This window comes from Diplotaxodon limnothrissa, linkage group LG14, assembly GCF_057381915.1.
Source record: "Diplotaxodon limnothrissa isolate DT_005_m linkage group LG14, D_limnothrissa_male_GT1.1, whole genome shotgun sequence".
NCBI lineage: Eukaryota > Metazoa > Chordata > Actinopteri > Cichliformes > Cichlidae > Diplotaxodon > Diplotaxodon limnothrissa.
Genome location: NC_140609.1, coordinates 39166680 through 39184137, shown reverse-complemented (window position 1 = coordinate 39184137; position 17458 = coordinate 39166680). Strand labels below are relative to the sequence as shown.

General features: G+C 40.0%; 1 protein-coding gene across 2 annotated transcripts in view; it reads left to right on the top strand.

Moving 5' to 3' along the window:
- The window catches only part of LOC146619496 (leucine-rich repeat and fibronectin type III domain-containing protein 1-like protein), a 47843-nt gene extending 30615 nt beyond the window's left edge, over positions 1–17228 (top strand). Inside the window, exons 7-9 of one of the 2 annotated variants that reach the window (XM_085370438.1) lie at positions 14675–14858; positions 16819–17035; positions 17113–17228. In XM_085370438.1, the coding sequence (XP_085226564.1) occupies positions 14675–14858; positions 16819–17035; positions 17113–17228 (517 nt within the window). Of the gene's footprint in view, positions 1–14674; positions 14859–16818; positions 17036–17106 lie in introns of both variants that reach the window. The other variant, XM_085370437.1, reaches the window with a different exon arrangement.
- The last annotated feature ends 230 nt before the right edge of the window (positions 17229–17458 follow it).

The following is a 17458-nucleotide window of genomic DNA, read 5'->3' as shown; positions in this document are numbered from 1 at the left end:
TATGTTAATCAGTGGTGGAAGTGTTGCTTTTATGAATTATGGGCATGACAGATTTGCACAAGATTCTGATCAGTGATGACCACAGCATGTTTGACTAATAGCAAGAGGTCCCAAATGCTAGTCCTGTTCAAATAGCACTTACGTGGAGGTGTCCCATTCTGGCTCCTTAGGCAGTGCGCTCAAATGACCTCTTTTTGTTCGTCTGAAAACAAAATTGTCGAAAATTTGCTTTGATTGTGAATTTTAAGAAAACTAAGAAGATTTAAGAAGCAATGCAGCCAAAGTGGGAGAGTGAAGGATGGAAGGGAAGAGGAAAGCTGGATTACAGAATGGACGAATATATCAACTATTGATGATAGACTAGACTAGATAGACTCGCACTATACGTCACCACTTTGGTGACATCCTTAGGTTTACCTCTTTTGCCTGGTTTAAAGCCAAAGAAATCCCAAATTGGTGACTTTATGTTTCTTTAGTGCTGTCAGCGTTAACTCGCCGTCATGATTGACTAACACGATTAACAATTAACCCATCTGGAGACAACAATCCCTGAGATGTCTCTGTCAACGCATTTCAGCAGTTTGTCCAAATTCTGTGCATTCTGCGCTCCAGATGGGTTGAGACCATGTTTGGACTTCTTCTGTGTTGTATGATTACATTGCCCCACCCATCAAAAAGTCTGCGCATGCGCAAATATGTTGCCCAATCGGTGATTGTTGGACTGACGATTGCTGGTTGGAAAATCTTTACATATCACCCAACCCTAGACAGAGTGGAAAGCTGCTTTCAGGGCACGATCAAATCCGTGTGTTAACTATGCTGGCTTCCTGCTCTGTGTCTCCTCCTATTCTGACCTGTTTTATCTCATTTATTTTTCATCTCCACGTAGTTTTTCAGTACGTCCCACAGATCTAAATTTGACAGTGGGCAAGTGGGCAATATAGACGGGAGAGGAAGTTGTATTTTTACAGTACTCCCCCCTCCTTTTCAGCTCTGCCCTGGGGCAGGAATAACCTGACCAGCTTTCTCCTTCACCTCGTTCACTTACTGTCCCTCTCTCTTTCTCACACATGCACACACAAACTCAAACACTCGTGCACTCGAAGGATTATGGGTCCAGGGAGAGATCAACCTCAGTCAGCACCAGGAAATGAATCTATTGATTCTTCCTCCTTTAATATTCTCTTCCGCTCCTTTTTTTCGCTTTCTGGGCTATTCCACCAGTGTGTGTTTGTGTGTCTGCATGAAAAACTATATGTGGGTGCGCGAATTTGAATTTGTGTGTGTGCTAGCTTTCTAATTACCATCCTGCCTGGCTCTCAAAGGAGAGATTAAAGAAGAGAGAGAGAGGTAGAACAGAAAATTAGAAAGCTGGATGGAGGGGGCGATAGGAGAGGCACAGATTGCTGCAGTGCCGTGAATGAGAAGATGTTTCTTTGACTCAGCTGATACAGAGATATGTAGATAGAAGTGAGGAAGGAAGAGAGCAAGGTTTGAGGAAACGACAGCTGATCATATTCTGCTGAGATGATGAGGCATTAGCTTTCCTCTTTTACAACTCACTCCCTTTTCTCGTTTTTCTGCCTTCTCCCATTTTCAGTGCACAGACCTTTACAAAGTCACTGTAATGTCATCTTCTTTCTCTCTCTCTCCTCCCTCTTTCCGTCATATCACCTCTGCATACTTCCCTCCTGCCCTTCCACATCTATTCTTTTTCCTCCCTCTGTCCTCCCTCCATCAGCCAAATGTCACTTTGTCCCACCGGGTCTCCAGTTAGAAATCATCTGGTATAGAAGATGACAGCGGGGGCTTTTAGGCTGAGATCACATCAGAAAGGTTTTCTCTCATGCTCACACTCAGAGCTGAGCTTGCAGTGTCACTGCCACAGACAGCAGAGCGACAAATGTATCATCCTCAATGCTAGAAATTTAGAAAGCATAATTTCAGTCATTTATGTATCTGAGATGGGCTGGAGGGAGCTGAAATATCTTATGACAGAGTATGAATAGAAAGTAATAATCTTTGAGAAAGATGTTTGTATTAAACAGATTTTTAGTGCAGTTTGCTTTTCATCTAGCCTCGCCAACATGCCAGAGCTTGTTTCGAGCTAAGAGATAACCACGAAATGAACACTGACTTCCTGTCAGCCTGATCTGCACTTCAAAATGAACTTCAAATTTTACATTTTTTGTTTAATACACTCTAAAACATCTAAAACGTTTAGCTCCTGTGATATGAATCAACATTTTCCAGTTCTTTAATCCCTTGAAGCACATAAAGAAAACATATGCTATGTATATAACTGGCACACATGTAACCATATAAACCAACTGATTCAACTTCATATGAAATTATATATCTGGTTTATTGATGACACATGGCTCTGTGGCACAGTGGATGGTGTGTTGGACTTCAGAGGAAGTTGTGCAAAGTATCCACGTTACTAGCAAACACTAAAAGCAGGGTCTTTATCAGCATCTATCAAGCATGGAGTCTGGCACCTTGCAGCAAGAAGGTCCCGGGTTCCAGTCCACCATCTGGCCAGTTCCTTTCTGTGTGGAGTTCTCATGTTCTTCCCCTGTGTGTGTGGGTTCTCTCCAGGAACTCCGGCTTCCTCCCACAATCCAAAGACATGCAGTTTGTGTGCTGGCTTAACTGGTCGTTCTAAAATGCCCACAGGTGTGACGGGTTGTCTGCTCCGCCCCCTGTGACCCTGAATTGGATAAGCATCTGGCAGTTAATCATTGCACATCTGATAAAATGAAGCTGTTGGCTTGCATGAATTTCCATACCTCGAGCACTACCGCTAACAGAGACCTGCTGCTGCTGTATACAGTTTTACATCCCCATCTCTTTCAGCCTGATGACCGATGACCAGCTTGGACTGTAAATAGTGACCTCCATCTATATGTCATATCTTCAGCTTGTCTTGCATCCATATCAGTTTCCCCACCAGATTTCTGTGACACTCGTTTTCAGCCAGTTACAGCCCCTTATACAAATAATGCTGTGAAGCCATGACCATGTTCCACACACTTTCTGCTTCCCAGACAAACATTTCATTATGTTTTCTGACCACTGCTTTTGCCTGCTGCTTGTAAGGCTCATAAATTACATGGGTTTTGTATTCTGTACTGTTTCTTGGCCTTTGCCTGCTCCTTTGCTGCCTGGTTTGTTTTGTGGACATTTATTTTGCGGTCTGTCAGATCTTCAACCTTTGAGTCTGCTTCTTGTTCGAGCTGGGTATACTTTTCTTCTGTACTTTCATCTGTCGTCCCCTACACACATTTAACGCACATCTTGTATCTTTACCCATTATCTCCTGACCTCGTTCACCTGCCTTCACCAAATGCAGCCGTCTCCATGTTCTTACACAAACCCATCCTGAGCCCACTTTGACCTTTTTCCACTAATGATGCCCACTGTCGTTCCTGCCACTCGTCTCTGTGGTTCTCCGTCAGTCTCTTGACTCGTTTTGCATCCATCCAGATCAAGCAACTTGTATTCAGCCTTTTTTTAAAGTAGCATGAATACATTTTTCAAGAGCAGATCACAAACTTTTTTGTGTACCGGTCAGTTTTTTTACACTTAGCTTGTTAGGTCTGATCATCATCCATTCGTCTGTGTGATGTCAAACACACATTTTTGTGTACTGGCTTGTGAATAAGTCATGGTCTAAAAGGTTTCCTTCCCTTCATCTCTACAAAGAAGCTCCTCACGCTCATTCTTCTTGTCTCCCTCATTTCTTCTCCTACACTTTGTTGGCTCTCATCTGTCTTTTTTGTCTCCTGTGCTCGTTTTTGTCTCTTATTGATATTCAGAGAATGAAAGGAAATGAAAGTGAGGACATACAGCGAGATCTTGACCTTGTTTGAGCTTTGAAGGGAATTAGCTGTATGTATTTTATAGCTATAGTGGAATCAAGTTTTCAAAAACTAAAATCATTTGAAAATAGAGATTTAACTTATGTCAGGTGTAAACTTTGATTTTGGGACTTGTATAACAGACACATGAAATTGTACAGTATTTGATCATCGATTGATTCCCATAAAGCCCGGTGTTAATGGATTATGGGATCGTTGCAGAGCCCTTGTCTTCTTCCATCGGCTCAGATCGCTGACAGCCTGCCAGGTGGTTCCCTCAGGTGCAGTGCTAATTGTGTAGCTCTGACTCACTGCTATCAATTACACACTTGGCTTGTTGGCCAGCTCGCACACCCTGTAGGCTTTTGTATTTTTACACCTGTGCCCAGGAAGCCGTTTTTGGCATGTTCCCCTCACGCTTCTGCGGTTTATGTGGCGATAAAGTGCCGGACATTTCACGAGATGTGTGGATGTTTGTTTGGATTCCAGACTCTGAGGAATTTCAGCAAAACAGAGTAATACTATTTTCCGCAGCCTCTCCTTTTGGGCCACCGCACGTTTATTTTCGGATGCCTGCCTGTTTTGGTGCATCGTATCTATGAACTCAGGCCTACTTTGAAAATTAGATTTTTCAAAATTAGTTTTTCAAAGTAGGCCTTTGAAAAGGACCTTAATTAAAATACTTTAAAAAGCATTTATACTTTCATCCTTTTGCAAGGACATGCTCATTATACATCTGTTAGCAAACTTCACTTTCTTCCAAAAGAACACATGCAGTATGAACCTTGTCTAATCTGTCAGTCTTTAGTTAAAGCCAGTTTATCTGTGGTTATACTGCATGACATGATATTTTAAAGTAAGATATTAAATGTACAACATAATCACTTGTCCTTTGTAAGGAGTGGATAATATTGTTATGTTGTTCTTCTACAGATGTAAATTAAATCAAGGATATTGCATAAGTATGTACAAAAGAAATTGTTTCCAAATGTTTCCAAACTAACTTTGGGCATGTTTGCCAAAATCGTTTGAATATGGTATATTTTTAGATTCCTTTTCCAGTATGAAGTGCAGAATTATATACTGCTGTATATTTTTAAACTATTGTGTATATGAGTGTATATTGTTAAACATCTTAGGAAATAAATCATTCATCATGCCTGTTGTGCATAGATGGATGGATGCAAAGTCTTGACCTCGATTCAGGAAACAAACCTTCCTGCAAAAGTAAAAAAAACAAAGGTTCATATTCTCACCATTTAAGATTGGAGCATAAAGTGAGCAGAGGCTTTTAGCTATTTCATACATATAGAAAGGGAACACGGAGCGGTTGATATGAAATGTAACCCTCGAGATGGGCTGGATTTAGTGTCACATCTCATAAAAAATCCAGAGGAGCTCCATTTCATTTGGTTTGCGGCCACTGCATTATTCACAAAGCTACCACGAACAGAAACAGAGGCAGCACTTCTCTAAATCGTGTATTCAACATTATTCATATCATTATTACCATTGCATTATTCAAAACCCTAAATGATACATGTATCCACGAGAACATATTTAATCTGCTATTATCTGGGATCTTTTCTCGGTTTCATTTTGTGGGATCCTAACTTGTTCTCTGCCTGAGGGAAGGGTAAAATAAAATGTAAAGCTCGAGTATAAAGAATAACCTTGAGTGGCTGTAAGCTCCAAATGCAGCGATTCATTTTATTTGAGTTCTTAATACCTCCGCAGACATTTAAATGCAGTGGGAAGTTTTATTTATACAAGGACACAAAGTTTCTGTGTGTATCCTAAACAAGTCGAGTTCTTTATTGTTTGCTTTCATTGTTCAAAAAAAGAAACCGCTATAAACTGAATTTATATTTCTTAAAATTAAGCCTTTTCTGCAGCTTTATGTCTGAATGATCAAGTCACGAGCACGCTGTGTGCATGTTGTCACAGGACTGGAACTGTGGGCTTTCAAAATATGGTGTTGTTCAGCTCACTCAAACTCATGATTGTTTCCGAGAATCACAAGAACAGAATTTAAATGAGAAAACAAGCTCATGATGTCCACACTAGTAACACAGAAGTAAACACAAACTATTACAAAAGCATCAACGATGCTGCTTCATTGAAGGAAAGGGGGTTGTTGTGAAAAGCTGCAGTTCCTTTTGTGTCCACTTGAGGGTGTCTCAGAAAGTGAGTCAACTGAAACCCTCAACACTCATTTATAGTTTAGTACAAAGTACAGTTTCATCCTCTTTGGATAGTTTCCCTCTTTATAACAACTGTAAAGACGGTGATTTTATTATGCTCCCAGCTGAGTACTGTTCAGTCTTAAAATTACAGCTGTGGTGAGCATTTCAATGAAATAATCTGACAAATAATATGACCTGCTGTGAGTCACAGCACATATTTATCTTTAAATATCCACAGAGAGCACAAACGATGCCGTTTATGTTTCATTAATTTACAGCGGTGCACACCTCTCCGCACACTAAATCAGTATTTTACTCATAACACCAGAGGATGTTTAAGAGTCTTATAAAAGGAGATTAAAAAATAATGAGAACTTTTGAAGCAAGTAGAAATATTTCAAATTTACTGTGTATGAGTCAGACTCCAAAAAGGCTCCATTTCCTCTAATGCAACTTGACTACATCTATCTCTGTGCCTGATGAAGATCATGTTCTCATCTTTCAAATGTCCTCACCCACTTCAATACGTTTATGTTTGGTCATTAAACCCTGACATGACATCACCACGACATCATCATGGATATTTTCTCAAGCTATACAAAGCTCCTCGAGACCCAGAGACATTATACAGCAAAGAATCTGAGTAAGGGAGGGAGTGTTTCAAAAATGAATAGCACAGAGAAGGTAAAGAAATGTAAAACCTGCTGTTTTATTGGCTGCAGTGAGCCTGAAACTCAAAGAGAGAAAAATTCTTTGTATATGACAAAAGGGAAGTTAATACAGTCTTTTAAATTAGAAGCTTTTTACTCATACCGAGCCAGTTCACACCAACAGTTAACGACAGTCAAGCTGCTTGTTGTAAGGTAAAGAGTTGCAAACACGAGTGGGAAAACTACAACCATCACACAGTCTCCTGAAGAATGCAAACAAGGGACAGAACAAAACCAGAAATACAGGAAAGATGAGGAAAAAGTTAAAGGCATGCAGAGTACACATTTTTTATTGTGCAGACTCAGTACAATCGACGGTACTCCATTAATAATTTAACATCCATTGCTGGTGTGCTTATGGGAGCAAACCATCGACATCAGCCTCACTGAATAGTTTGCAGTTGAGGTCTTTGGGTTGTGTTTTCTTTTATCTTCTTGCTGGCAAACAGTGATACTATGAATGCTGTCAGTGGCTGGTTATTGAACATCGCAGCCGTAGCACAGGGGGGAGCGTCCACAGAGATGCTCTGCTCACTGTCTATAAGGAAGTTCTTGAGTTGCAAAATGTTCGATAATGTTCATCAATGCTCATCAAGAGAAGGTTTCCAGTGCTGCAAAAATTCTGCTGGTCATTGGTCTTATCTGTCCTGTGGGAATTCATGAAATATTGCTTAACACATTTTATAAAACAGAAAGTTTTTGTTTGGTTGTTTTTTGGGTTTTTTAAATTAGCTGATGTGTGGAGACTGAAGGGTTATTGGAACCTGCTTATAGTAGAGAGGTTCAGAAAAATAAACTATGAATTATTCATTCATTAACATGAAATACAAATTACGAAAAAGAAAGTTTTCCCAGAATGACATGTGCATTATCTCATGGATGGAGGTTATTAAGAAAGCTTCATTTCTTTCTCATTTGTTCAAATTTTTTCAGCTGCAGGCTTGGCCTCCTCATTCCTCTGAGCCACACTGAGAATGGAACTGCCAACCTTGACACCATTGCTGTCTAAATTTCATTCTGGCTCTATTGAAGCTCCGGGTCAAACCTTGACTTCACCTCACAAAAACCCGGCCACAGGCGCTAATAGTAGCTGCACATTTATTCTTTCTGAGAGAGCACCTCAGGCGCTCATTTAACCACGAGTCTGACCCAGAACGCCGCAGCACTTATAGACCAGACGTCTATAATAGACCAGCTGCCTCTCTTGAACACACACACAAATGGCCACATACTGTATCATTTCCTTTGTATCTTTTCTCTGAAACACACACGCAGGCACATTCGGACACAAAAGTATACTCACAATGCCCACAGGGTCGGGACAGACTTTATAATTCCACTCCTTGTCTCGTCACCTCTGCTCCAGTGTTGATAAATAGGAACTGCCCTGCGCCACCTGACACCTGAATAATATATACGCCACACAGGCAGACCCGCAGGAACACACAGGCAAAGGCATTTACAGGCGAGCACACGCACTTGCGGGGGCGACAGAGGACTGAGCACAGCTACTGGCACAAATGAAAACACAAGCTTTGGCTCTTTCATTCTGTTTTCTTGGCCATAATCATAATTATTACTGCTACAGCTGGCTGTGCAAGTCCAAAACGTCAAAGCTGCATGAACCCTTTGAAAGTTTTACTTTCACTTTAGCTCTGCTCTCTAAAACGATAAAGCTGGATATTGTTTTTATAGTGAGGAATTCTACAGCTCATGATCCCTATAGAGGACAGGAAGCTGGTTGATTTTGGACAAAGTGGTGGAATTTAATAACATTTGTTGTTTTTGTACAGTTGGTTACTGCATATAATCATCATTATGTGCAGTCATAGACATACTAATCTTAAAATACTAATCTTACAGGGATTAATCAGCTGTAGTTGATAGCATTGAGTCAGGGATTAATCATTTATCTTATTTCTAATCACACATAAGAATAATGTCTAAATAAACAGATTTGATAAATGCATCCTTTAGGTAACACAATATTCCAGTGATAACTTCAGGCCATAGTGGATTAGCCAAAGCACCAATGATGACGTCCCCTCTGCGGTAAATAGGGCCTCAAACCTGTCCCTAATTGATGAGGTGATGCAAAGAAAGGACAGGGGCCACAGTCTTCTCTGCAACTGGGAATTGTCACCATTAATTCTACAAAGTGGTTTTATCTGAGGTTGTTTGATGAAAATGGGTGAATGCTGCTGGATTATTTACTGATGCTTATCAAGAGAGGGTCAGGTTTTATGGAACAAAGAATAATGAAAGCCTTAAAAGCTGTGACACTGCACCGAGTGTTTTTGGTTCATTTCACCATCTATAATTATAACACACCTCTTTCTGTATCCTTGTCCTTAAGTCTGTCTGCATTCGTGTGTGTGTGTGTGTGTGTGTGTGTGTGTGTGTGTGTGTGTGTGTGTGTGTGTGTGTGTGCAAATCTTTTTGTCTACTGTTTGCAGTAATCTGAGTGTTTCAGAGGGTGGCCTATTTACAGCTCGTATGTTTCTCTATTCAGTCTCCGTTCCACCAATAATATCTCACAGTCTCTCTGCAGCAGGAATACTTTATTTTTTTCCTTCATCACTAAATGTACTCATATTGATATCAGAACAGGCCATCACCTTAGGGTGGCAAACATTTTGAAATTCTTTACTGCTTCTTCTTTACAGACTTTTGTATCACTCTATGAAAACACTGCTGCAATTTCTTGTCCGTAGTTGGTTTTTGGAAAGTATTTTTTCTCTTCATGTTACGCTGTGGACATCGAAGCTGCAGCTGTCACTGCTGTTAAAAGTGTTTTTAAAAGTTGTTCTCATCTCAGCGCGTCTGATTCTGCAATTCTGACAGATGCTGCTGGTGTTGCAGAGATACTCACAAGGTCTCCCACGGATGCAGTGTGCGCTGAAAGATAATGGTTCTCCTGTGACGAGCAAATAAATTCATAATTCAAAAAAGGGAAATGCTTTGTTTCACTTTTTTGTTTCCTTTTAACTTGTTGTTTGGTTAGATTTAGAAGCCCAAACTATTTGGTTACAGTCAGGAACTGACTGTGATTTGTCTTAAAGTACTCACACAACAGCTTTTCCTGTGCATTGAAAGTGTTGCCAAGAGGTCCTAAGTGTTCATATGTGACAAGATGGGAATGACAGACCATAGCCTCTGGTGTGTCACAGCGCTAATGCAAAAGGACACACTGAGCGTGTCGGTGAGAGGCATAGCATTATTTGACCCTGGGAATCACAACAGACTGGTTTTTCTCACTGGTTTGGATGCTATGGAAAAAACAGTCATGTAACACTACAAACTAGTGTGTGAGCACAATCTCCAAATAGCACAGATAGGTGTGTTTAGATTTACAAAAGTTGTGCTGTTTTCTAAACACAGGTGCAAACAGTTCATTTTAATATAACATGTCTGATTTGCCAAGAGCCCCGCAATTTATAGGAGGGTCATAGACTAAAAGATGATATTCATCTTTTAGTTTTCTCTAAGTCACAGTCGTATGCGTGTATGTTAAATGTAGGTCCAAGGTGGCAGTCTGGCAGACAGAGTTATTATAATGGAAACAGGCTTCAGTAATTGACAGGCTCCGATGCACGACTCTAAACCCTGCAACAGTATTTTAAGATTGTATTCTTTAGCATTCCTGTATTAAGAGGAATTTAATTCCTTTGAGGGATAAAACAAAGCGGAAATTATTGACTGACAAAAGTTTACTTCTATACTCTGCAGCTACTGGTGATAACAGTACCACCACAGATTTCATGGAGTCACGTGTGTGTGTGTGTGTGTGTGTGTGTGTGTGTGTGTGTGTGTGTGTGTGTGTGTGTGTGTGTGTGTGTGTGTGTGTGTGTGTGTGGTCAAGGTGCATGCAGTTGAATCTGTGTAAGTTCACCACTAAAAACATTTGCGTTAGCTGAGGTCACTGTGAAAACTCTGTGCGCTGTCCATGGTGCTGAAATGAAACGTTGAGTGACTGTTAAAAAACAAAGAAAAAAACTTTATTAAGAAAAAAAAAGCAGGTTTGTTAACCTTAAAGCGCTGATTGGAATAGAAGCAAACAGCACAATTAAGAATTCCTGAACCTGATGTCCATCAGGTTCTGATCGTTTTCAGGGCAGGATCCAAAGTCAGTGTCAGGAGTTGCCACCAAATCAATGCACTGTTTTTATTGTTAAATTTAAACTCAATGAGCAGTAAACTGTGTGTTGCAAACATTAGTACAATTAGACGAGTGAAACGAGTTTGCACACTTGATTTAAATAGTCTCCGCCCTATTTTTTGTACCTTGAGAAAAAAGCCTATGATTCATGGTCCACAATCATAGGCTAGTAATGTTAAGATATAAAACATACACTGCTGCATCTCCTTATTTGACTGCAATGACACCCTCGTTTTCCTGGTTATTTTTCTGTATTGTTTCACTTTCACTTTTTTAACCAATGCTATCGCCCCCTGCTGGTCATTAAAAAGAATGTTGTTTTAGGCAGTTTTGCATTGGCTGCCATTTTCAGAGTTACCTCCTTGTAAAAGTCTAATCTCTGAATATTTGAACCAAACCTGTGTCCAAAAAACTTTAGTGTTTGAGTCATTTCAGCTGGGATTAGTATTTCCACAGCTAGCTCTGCTGTTTGTAGTTCAGCAGCTGCTTCACTCACAAAACAGTCGTCCAGTATTACTAAAAAAGTGTCTTTTCTTTAGAAAAGATTTTGTTGGAGAGACATCACTAATCCTGGAAATTATTGATCTTCTTTTGATAGTCTTTTGATACTCCTGTGTGCTTTTCAGCTGTTTCTTGTCTAATTTTAAGTAAGTTATAAATGAACAATTAACCCTTAAATTTGACTGAAGACTGTAAAGTTGTTTATTATCATTTCTAGACCTTCTTCTGTTCATATTTCTACATGAAAATATTTTTTTTCTATATTTTTTTCTTTGTGTTGGGTCTCTGCATCCTCCATTGTGACATTTCTTTAATTTCACTCCCTCAGCCCTTTCTCCTTCTCTCTGTTGTCTCCTCTCTCATGACTTCTGTTCAGTGTCTTCCTCTCTGTTCGTTTCCTATCGTCTTCTTTCCTCTCTTCCCTACCGTCTTCCTCACCTCTCCTTTGTCTTTAATCTCGTTCTCCTTTATACCCTTTGATTTTCAGGTTGACAATTGAAAAAGCAACATCCCTCTCCTCTTGTGCGCTGTCTGTCTTTCTTCTGTGTGTATATTCACTCTACTTCAATTTTCTACCTCAGTTTTTGCTTTTCGTATTATTGGAAACCATGAACATTGTGTTAGACTTCTACTTCTCATTCTCTTCAGCAAATCGGGAACAGAAATCATTACACCCAGAAAAGCTGCGATCCGTATCAATGATGTGTTTCTGAGAACCAACAAGTGTTGATTAGACAGCAAAGATCTGCAATGTCATCGCTGTGCTTATTTCAGTGTTGAGCTTTCCAAAAGCAGGAAACATATAGAGCTGACACACCTGACCAGGGGGTATCGTTAAGAGTATATGGAACAACCAGTGTGTTCATGAGGAACAGAGCAAAGGAGAGCATGGGGAGGAAGGACAGACTATGGGAGAGAGAAGACGAAATTTAATGACATACATCAGTGATATATGAGTGAAAAGAGGTGAGAGGAGATGAAACGCTCAGTGCATCATAGGATCCTCCAGCAGCCTGAGCCTACAGCAGCATTGCTGACCTACTTTAGGGTCACCTGATCCAGTGCTAACTATAAGCTTTATCAGGAAATGGTCATGTTAAATCTCCTTTGAAAACTAAAGAGGGCGTGTGTGTGTCCTGAATCCAAACTCAGAGCTGGAGAGGGAGGGGGCTCAGATAGCTGAAATCTCTGCCTCACATCCTACTTTCAGAAACTCCAGAAACACAAGTAAGCCAGCAATCTCAGAGTGAAGTGCTCGATTGGGATAATATGGTACTATGAGGTCTTTAAGATATAATGGGGCCTTATTATTCAAGACTTTGTGTGCAAGGAGAAGGATTTTAAATTAAATTCTGGATTTAACAAAGAGCCACCAAAGAGAAGCTGATATAGGGGGAATGTGATCGCTTTCTTTTTTTTGGAACAACAAGATAATAATAAATTACAACAGTCCACCACATATAGCAGAGTAGCATCAGCACTTAAAATGTCACAAAATTAATAAACAGTGTGCTCATATATTGTTAGTTCAGGGTGTTGTTGTACTAAGAATGGACTGCTACTGCCTGACGGCCTTTAGTAATCCACAGTAGCAGTTTAGTGCTTAATTTATAGGTTTGTGTCTACAGATGAGATGTTTTTTGTTTTTTTATCATAGATAAATGATTATCTGTGGTCTAGCTCTTTCCTTTGAAACATCAATCTGTCCATCTATCTTCTGACTCTGGCTCTGAGTCACAAGGACTTCAGTCTAAGCAGAGATGCCCAGACTTCCCACTCAGCTCGTCACACTCAGATACTGAGATACGTCTAAACCAAAAGACATCCAGTCTGTCCCGAGTCTGCCCCAAAATTTCTTTCAGGTTTAACATGCCTGAAACAACTCACCAATAAAGTATCCAGGAGGCAAAATGTCCAGATATCTGAACCACCTCAGCTGTATTTTTTGATGTGAAAGACTCACACCTCTGAATGATGTCTACTCGCTGATGCCGAGTGTAGACGCCTTTCTGAGGAAGCAAAAGTTTCTCGTGTGGATCATCTGGATTTCTGGATTCTTCAGAGTAGAACTGCAATAAAGAACCAGCTCTACCTTAACTCTCAGCTCTCTCCACCATTACAGCCAAATACAGCATTCATTGGAGATGCTGAACCAATCGCCGGCTTTAAAATGCATTCCAAAAAGGTTATCCAGCCTTGTATCATCTAAATAAGATTCATCTCTAGAATTAAACTCATAGAATCAAACCTGGAAAAGGTCATTCATGCATTCATTTTCTCAAGGCATGACTACTGAGGTTCATTTTTACCTCAAATTAGTTCATAAGGCAGCAGCTCAGCTCCTTATTTGATTTCGCGTCACATCAACTCTGATCATTGGCTCTGTGGATGTTTTTAGAGTTCATTTTAAAGTTCTGCTTCTCACCTCTCGTGGCTTTGTGGCTGTTATTTTACTTTGTGTGCATTCCTCTCTTTGCTTTTCTGTTAAACTACTTTGTACACTCTGTTTTTGAAGGTCCTACATTAATTAAGTTTATTATAATAAATAATCAGTTTGGCATCGATTACATTGGAAAAAAAGATATTAACAAAGTTTTGACAGGAAAATGTTCCAATCTCTTTTCTTTTTGGTTTTTACCCTGAGGGTTTTTAAAACGCTCTGGACTGTGCAGGCTTTTCTTTCAGGAGAGCTGCACTAAAGATAATAAAAGTTCATGACTTTATGCTTACCAAAGTTCAGGCTCAACTTCCACTGGAGCGCAAATGTAACATGAGGGTGGTGAGGCTGCCAGTGTGAGGAAGGTTGAGTCGTTTTCCACTCATTTACAGTGAACATATTTTTGTAATATACAATAAGTTTTATTGGGAAACTTCTGCATGTGGAAGAAAAACCTTGAATATTTTGTGGTAATGAACGGATTTGCATCAGAGCTCAGTTCATAGTTTCAGCCTGGTTATCCGTCGTAGTGAAAAGTGAAAGGAATGTTTTGATGCCTTTGGTGTTTAAACTGACCTCAGCGGTGTTTACTGTGCTGTCTTTTCTGTGTATATTCAAATTAGCGTGATAATCCTGAGTTTCTTGCTTCATCTTTCGAGCTATTAACTGACACCAGGCCCTTGACTTTTGAAGGTAACTCACAACGGGTAAACATTTCAAAGGAAAAGTCTAAAATTGCTACAAGAAATATTGTGATCTTTTCTCTCTTTACACCAAAGGCAGGGCAAAACCAATCAAATTGTCTTTCTGTCTTTCAGGATGATCCCAGCTAACCACAAGTACTTCCAGCTGAGTGATCTGGCATCATCGCGGGATTACGAGCTGTGCGTTTTGGCTGTGTACGATGATGGCATCACCACGCTGACAGGCACTAAGCTGGTGGGCTGTGTGTCCTTCACAACGGAGTCAGAATACGGACGCTGCCACTCTATACGAGACCAGGTTAGTGTGCTGAGGTGTAGCAGGTGTCTGATCCGCTGTTACTCCAGTTGATAACTGATCAGACTTCTGCTGAATCATATATAGTTGATGAGCTGTCTGCTTCAGAGCACTGTCTCACTAGTCAGTGATAAATGACGAACATGCATGTTGTAAATGATTGAGAAATTCAGTGAGGACCACTGTAGTTTGTTGTTTTTATCTGGAGCTCATTTCAAGTTTGCCTGCAACATGTGATCCAAAACTTGTCATCTCAAGGAATTCTGTATTGGAGAACATTAGTATTTGTTTTATGGATCTGTTTTTGGAAAGCAGCAGATTGCCAATACAGAGAAATGAAGACACCAATAACAACAGAACATGGAACTGGATACATCAGACCATGTGAAAGGAGCAACAGGGGTCAGGATGGGTTACAGTGTAGCTTGTAGATGTGTCACAATCATGGGCAACTAAAGGAACATGTTGTAGATGATATCAGATCTTTTTCTTCATAAAGGATCGCTGTTTCCAGCTGATAAATTAGGAATTTGACGATGTAAAAAGACAACAAAAGACCTGTGACATGGTTCAAAATCAGCAGCAAGCTTACTTTTAATTAAAAAAAATAAAAATAAAAATGGCCACCGATGTTTCCGAGGAAGATGTCATTTTTTCGTCACCCTCTAGAATTAGTGAAAATAAGAGTCGAGGATTTTTCCTTCTGTTAGTCCTACATGTGATCGTTGTAAACTTGGAGAAGGCTCTCTTACTCATTTATTTTGGACATGTCCCAAACTCTACAATTACTGGCTCGCAGTGTGTGAATGGATATCTTTAAATGTTTAAATGTTTCTCCGATATGTACAATTGCATATTAGAGCCGGACCCAATAACTGCATTGTTTGGATCTTCCTCTTCCCTCCTGCGCCTCAGTCTTGCTGCACAAACTACAGTTTTATTCGTAATGGTCGTTGCTAAGAAAATGATTATGACCCTCTGGAAATCTGACACTGTGCCTCAGATCAAAATGTGGTTAGCAGAACTGACTGCTTTGTCGCAGAGAGGATTAGAGATACATTAGAGGACCAACTTAGTGAGTTCTTTGATGTGTGGCAACCTGTTTTAGATCATTTATCAAAGCATAAAGTTCTCTCTGATTGGTCGCAAAAAACTTAGTCTGCCACCCAAGCGTTCTACTTGTGTTTATTGTTGGTGTTGAAGTAATATTTTTGTTGTTGCAGTGTAATCTTTTGCCTTGTTTGTGTGTTCTTGCCCTTGTTGTTGCTTTGTCTGTTCTTTTTTCCCCGTTATATATCAGAAAATCTTAATAAACATATTTCTTTAAAAAGAAAACAAGAGTAATCAGTTCAGTTTCTTCCCATTCTGTCCTTTTTAGTTGGCTTTAAAAGGACGGGGACTATTGATAGTTCTCAGAAAAATCCAACATACGCCTTTGAAAAATGTTTTTGTTATGTCCTTGGTTTGGTTTGAATGTTAGGTAATAAATCTTAATACCGAATAAATGAATAGATGATGAGATCATTGCAGAGGACAGAAAAATACAATAAAAGACATACAGATCTCTTTAATTACTGAACTGTATTTGATTTTTGTTTAATTTATTACATTTAATTGAGTTATTTTTTTATTTTGCTGTTTTCTTTTTCTAATAAATTTTTTGTTTTTTCATATCGTCCTTCACCTTATTTTTCTTCATGTTAATGTTAACAGAGTTTTGCTTTGATTGCAGTACATCAGAAAAGAACCGATAAATGTGTCATTTTAACTGGAGGAAGTTGCTTAGCTTGTTGCTTCTCCTGCTTTTTGACACCTCAGCTTTTTGTTCTTTATTTCTTTTTGCTTCTTTTGTGATTTCACCTTTAATGTGGTTCATCTCAGTAAAACTACTCAGAAATCATGGATCACCCTCTTGCATTTAGATATTTTAAGAGTGCTCATGATTGTTGTACTCTTCCTCTAGTTTCTGGGTGGTACCATGATCATCATCATTGGGGGGATCATTGTGGCCTCTGTCCTCGTCTTCATCTTCATTCTTCTGATGAAGTACAAGCTGCACAGTAACCACTACAAGCAGAAAGCCGTCGCACGCCACGCCAACGTCTGTTCCCAGACCAACGGAGGAGGAGGTGGAGCCAACATCCTTGCTCTGCCTCCATCGTCCTCCTCTGCAGGGCAAGGTAAGATGCTGAGAAAAGCGAGGTGACGCCGCATTTAGTCATTCAATAATTTGACTCCATCTTTTTTCCAGGTGGAGGCATTAATAGAAACTCCCAACCGTCATCGTCGACAGATGGGATGGGAGGAGCTTCTCTTCGAGGGACGACTGTAGTGGACTTAAATCCCGCCCATGACGATGACATTTCCCAATAACACACAAGAAACAGTCCAACCCACAGCCCACCAATCTCTAAGCCCAAACCAATACTCCACCTCCCTCCCCCTCTTTTTTAATTTGTTGCTGGTGCCTGGAGCCAAGCTCCACTTTAAGCCGAGGAGCAGCTCCTGTCATTGGTGAGTATTTGAATTAGTCACATACAAAAGAGCATTAGACAAGTCAACCTGTGAAAGTTCATTTCTGCTCATTAAACATAGATTTGGTT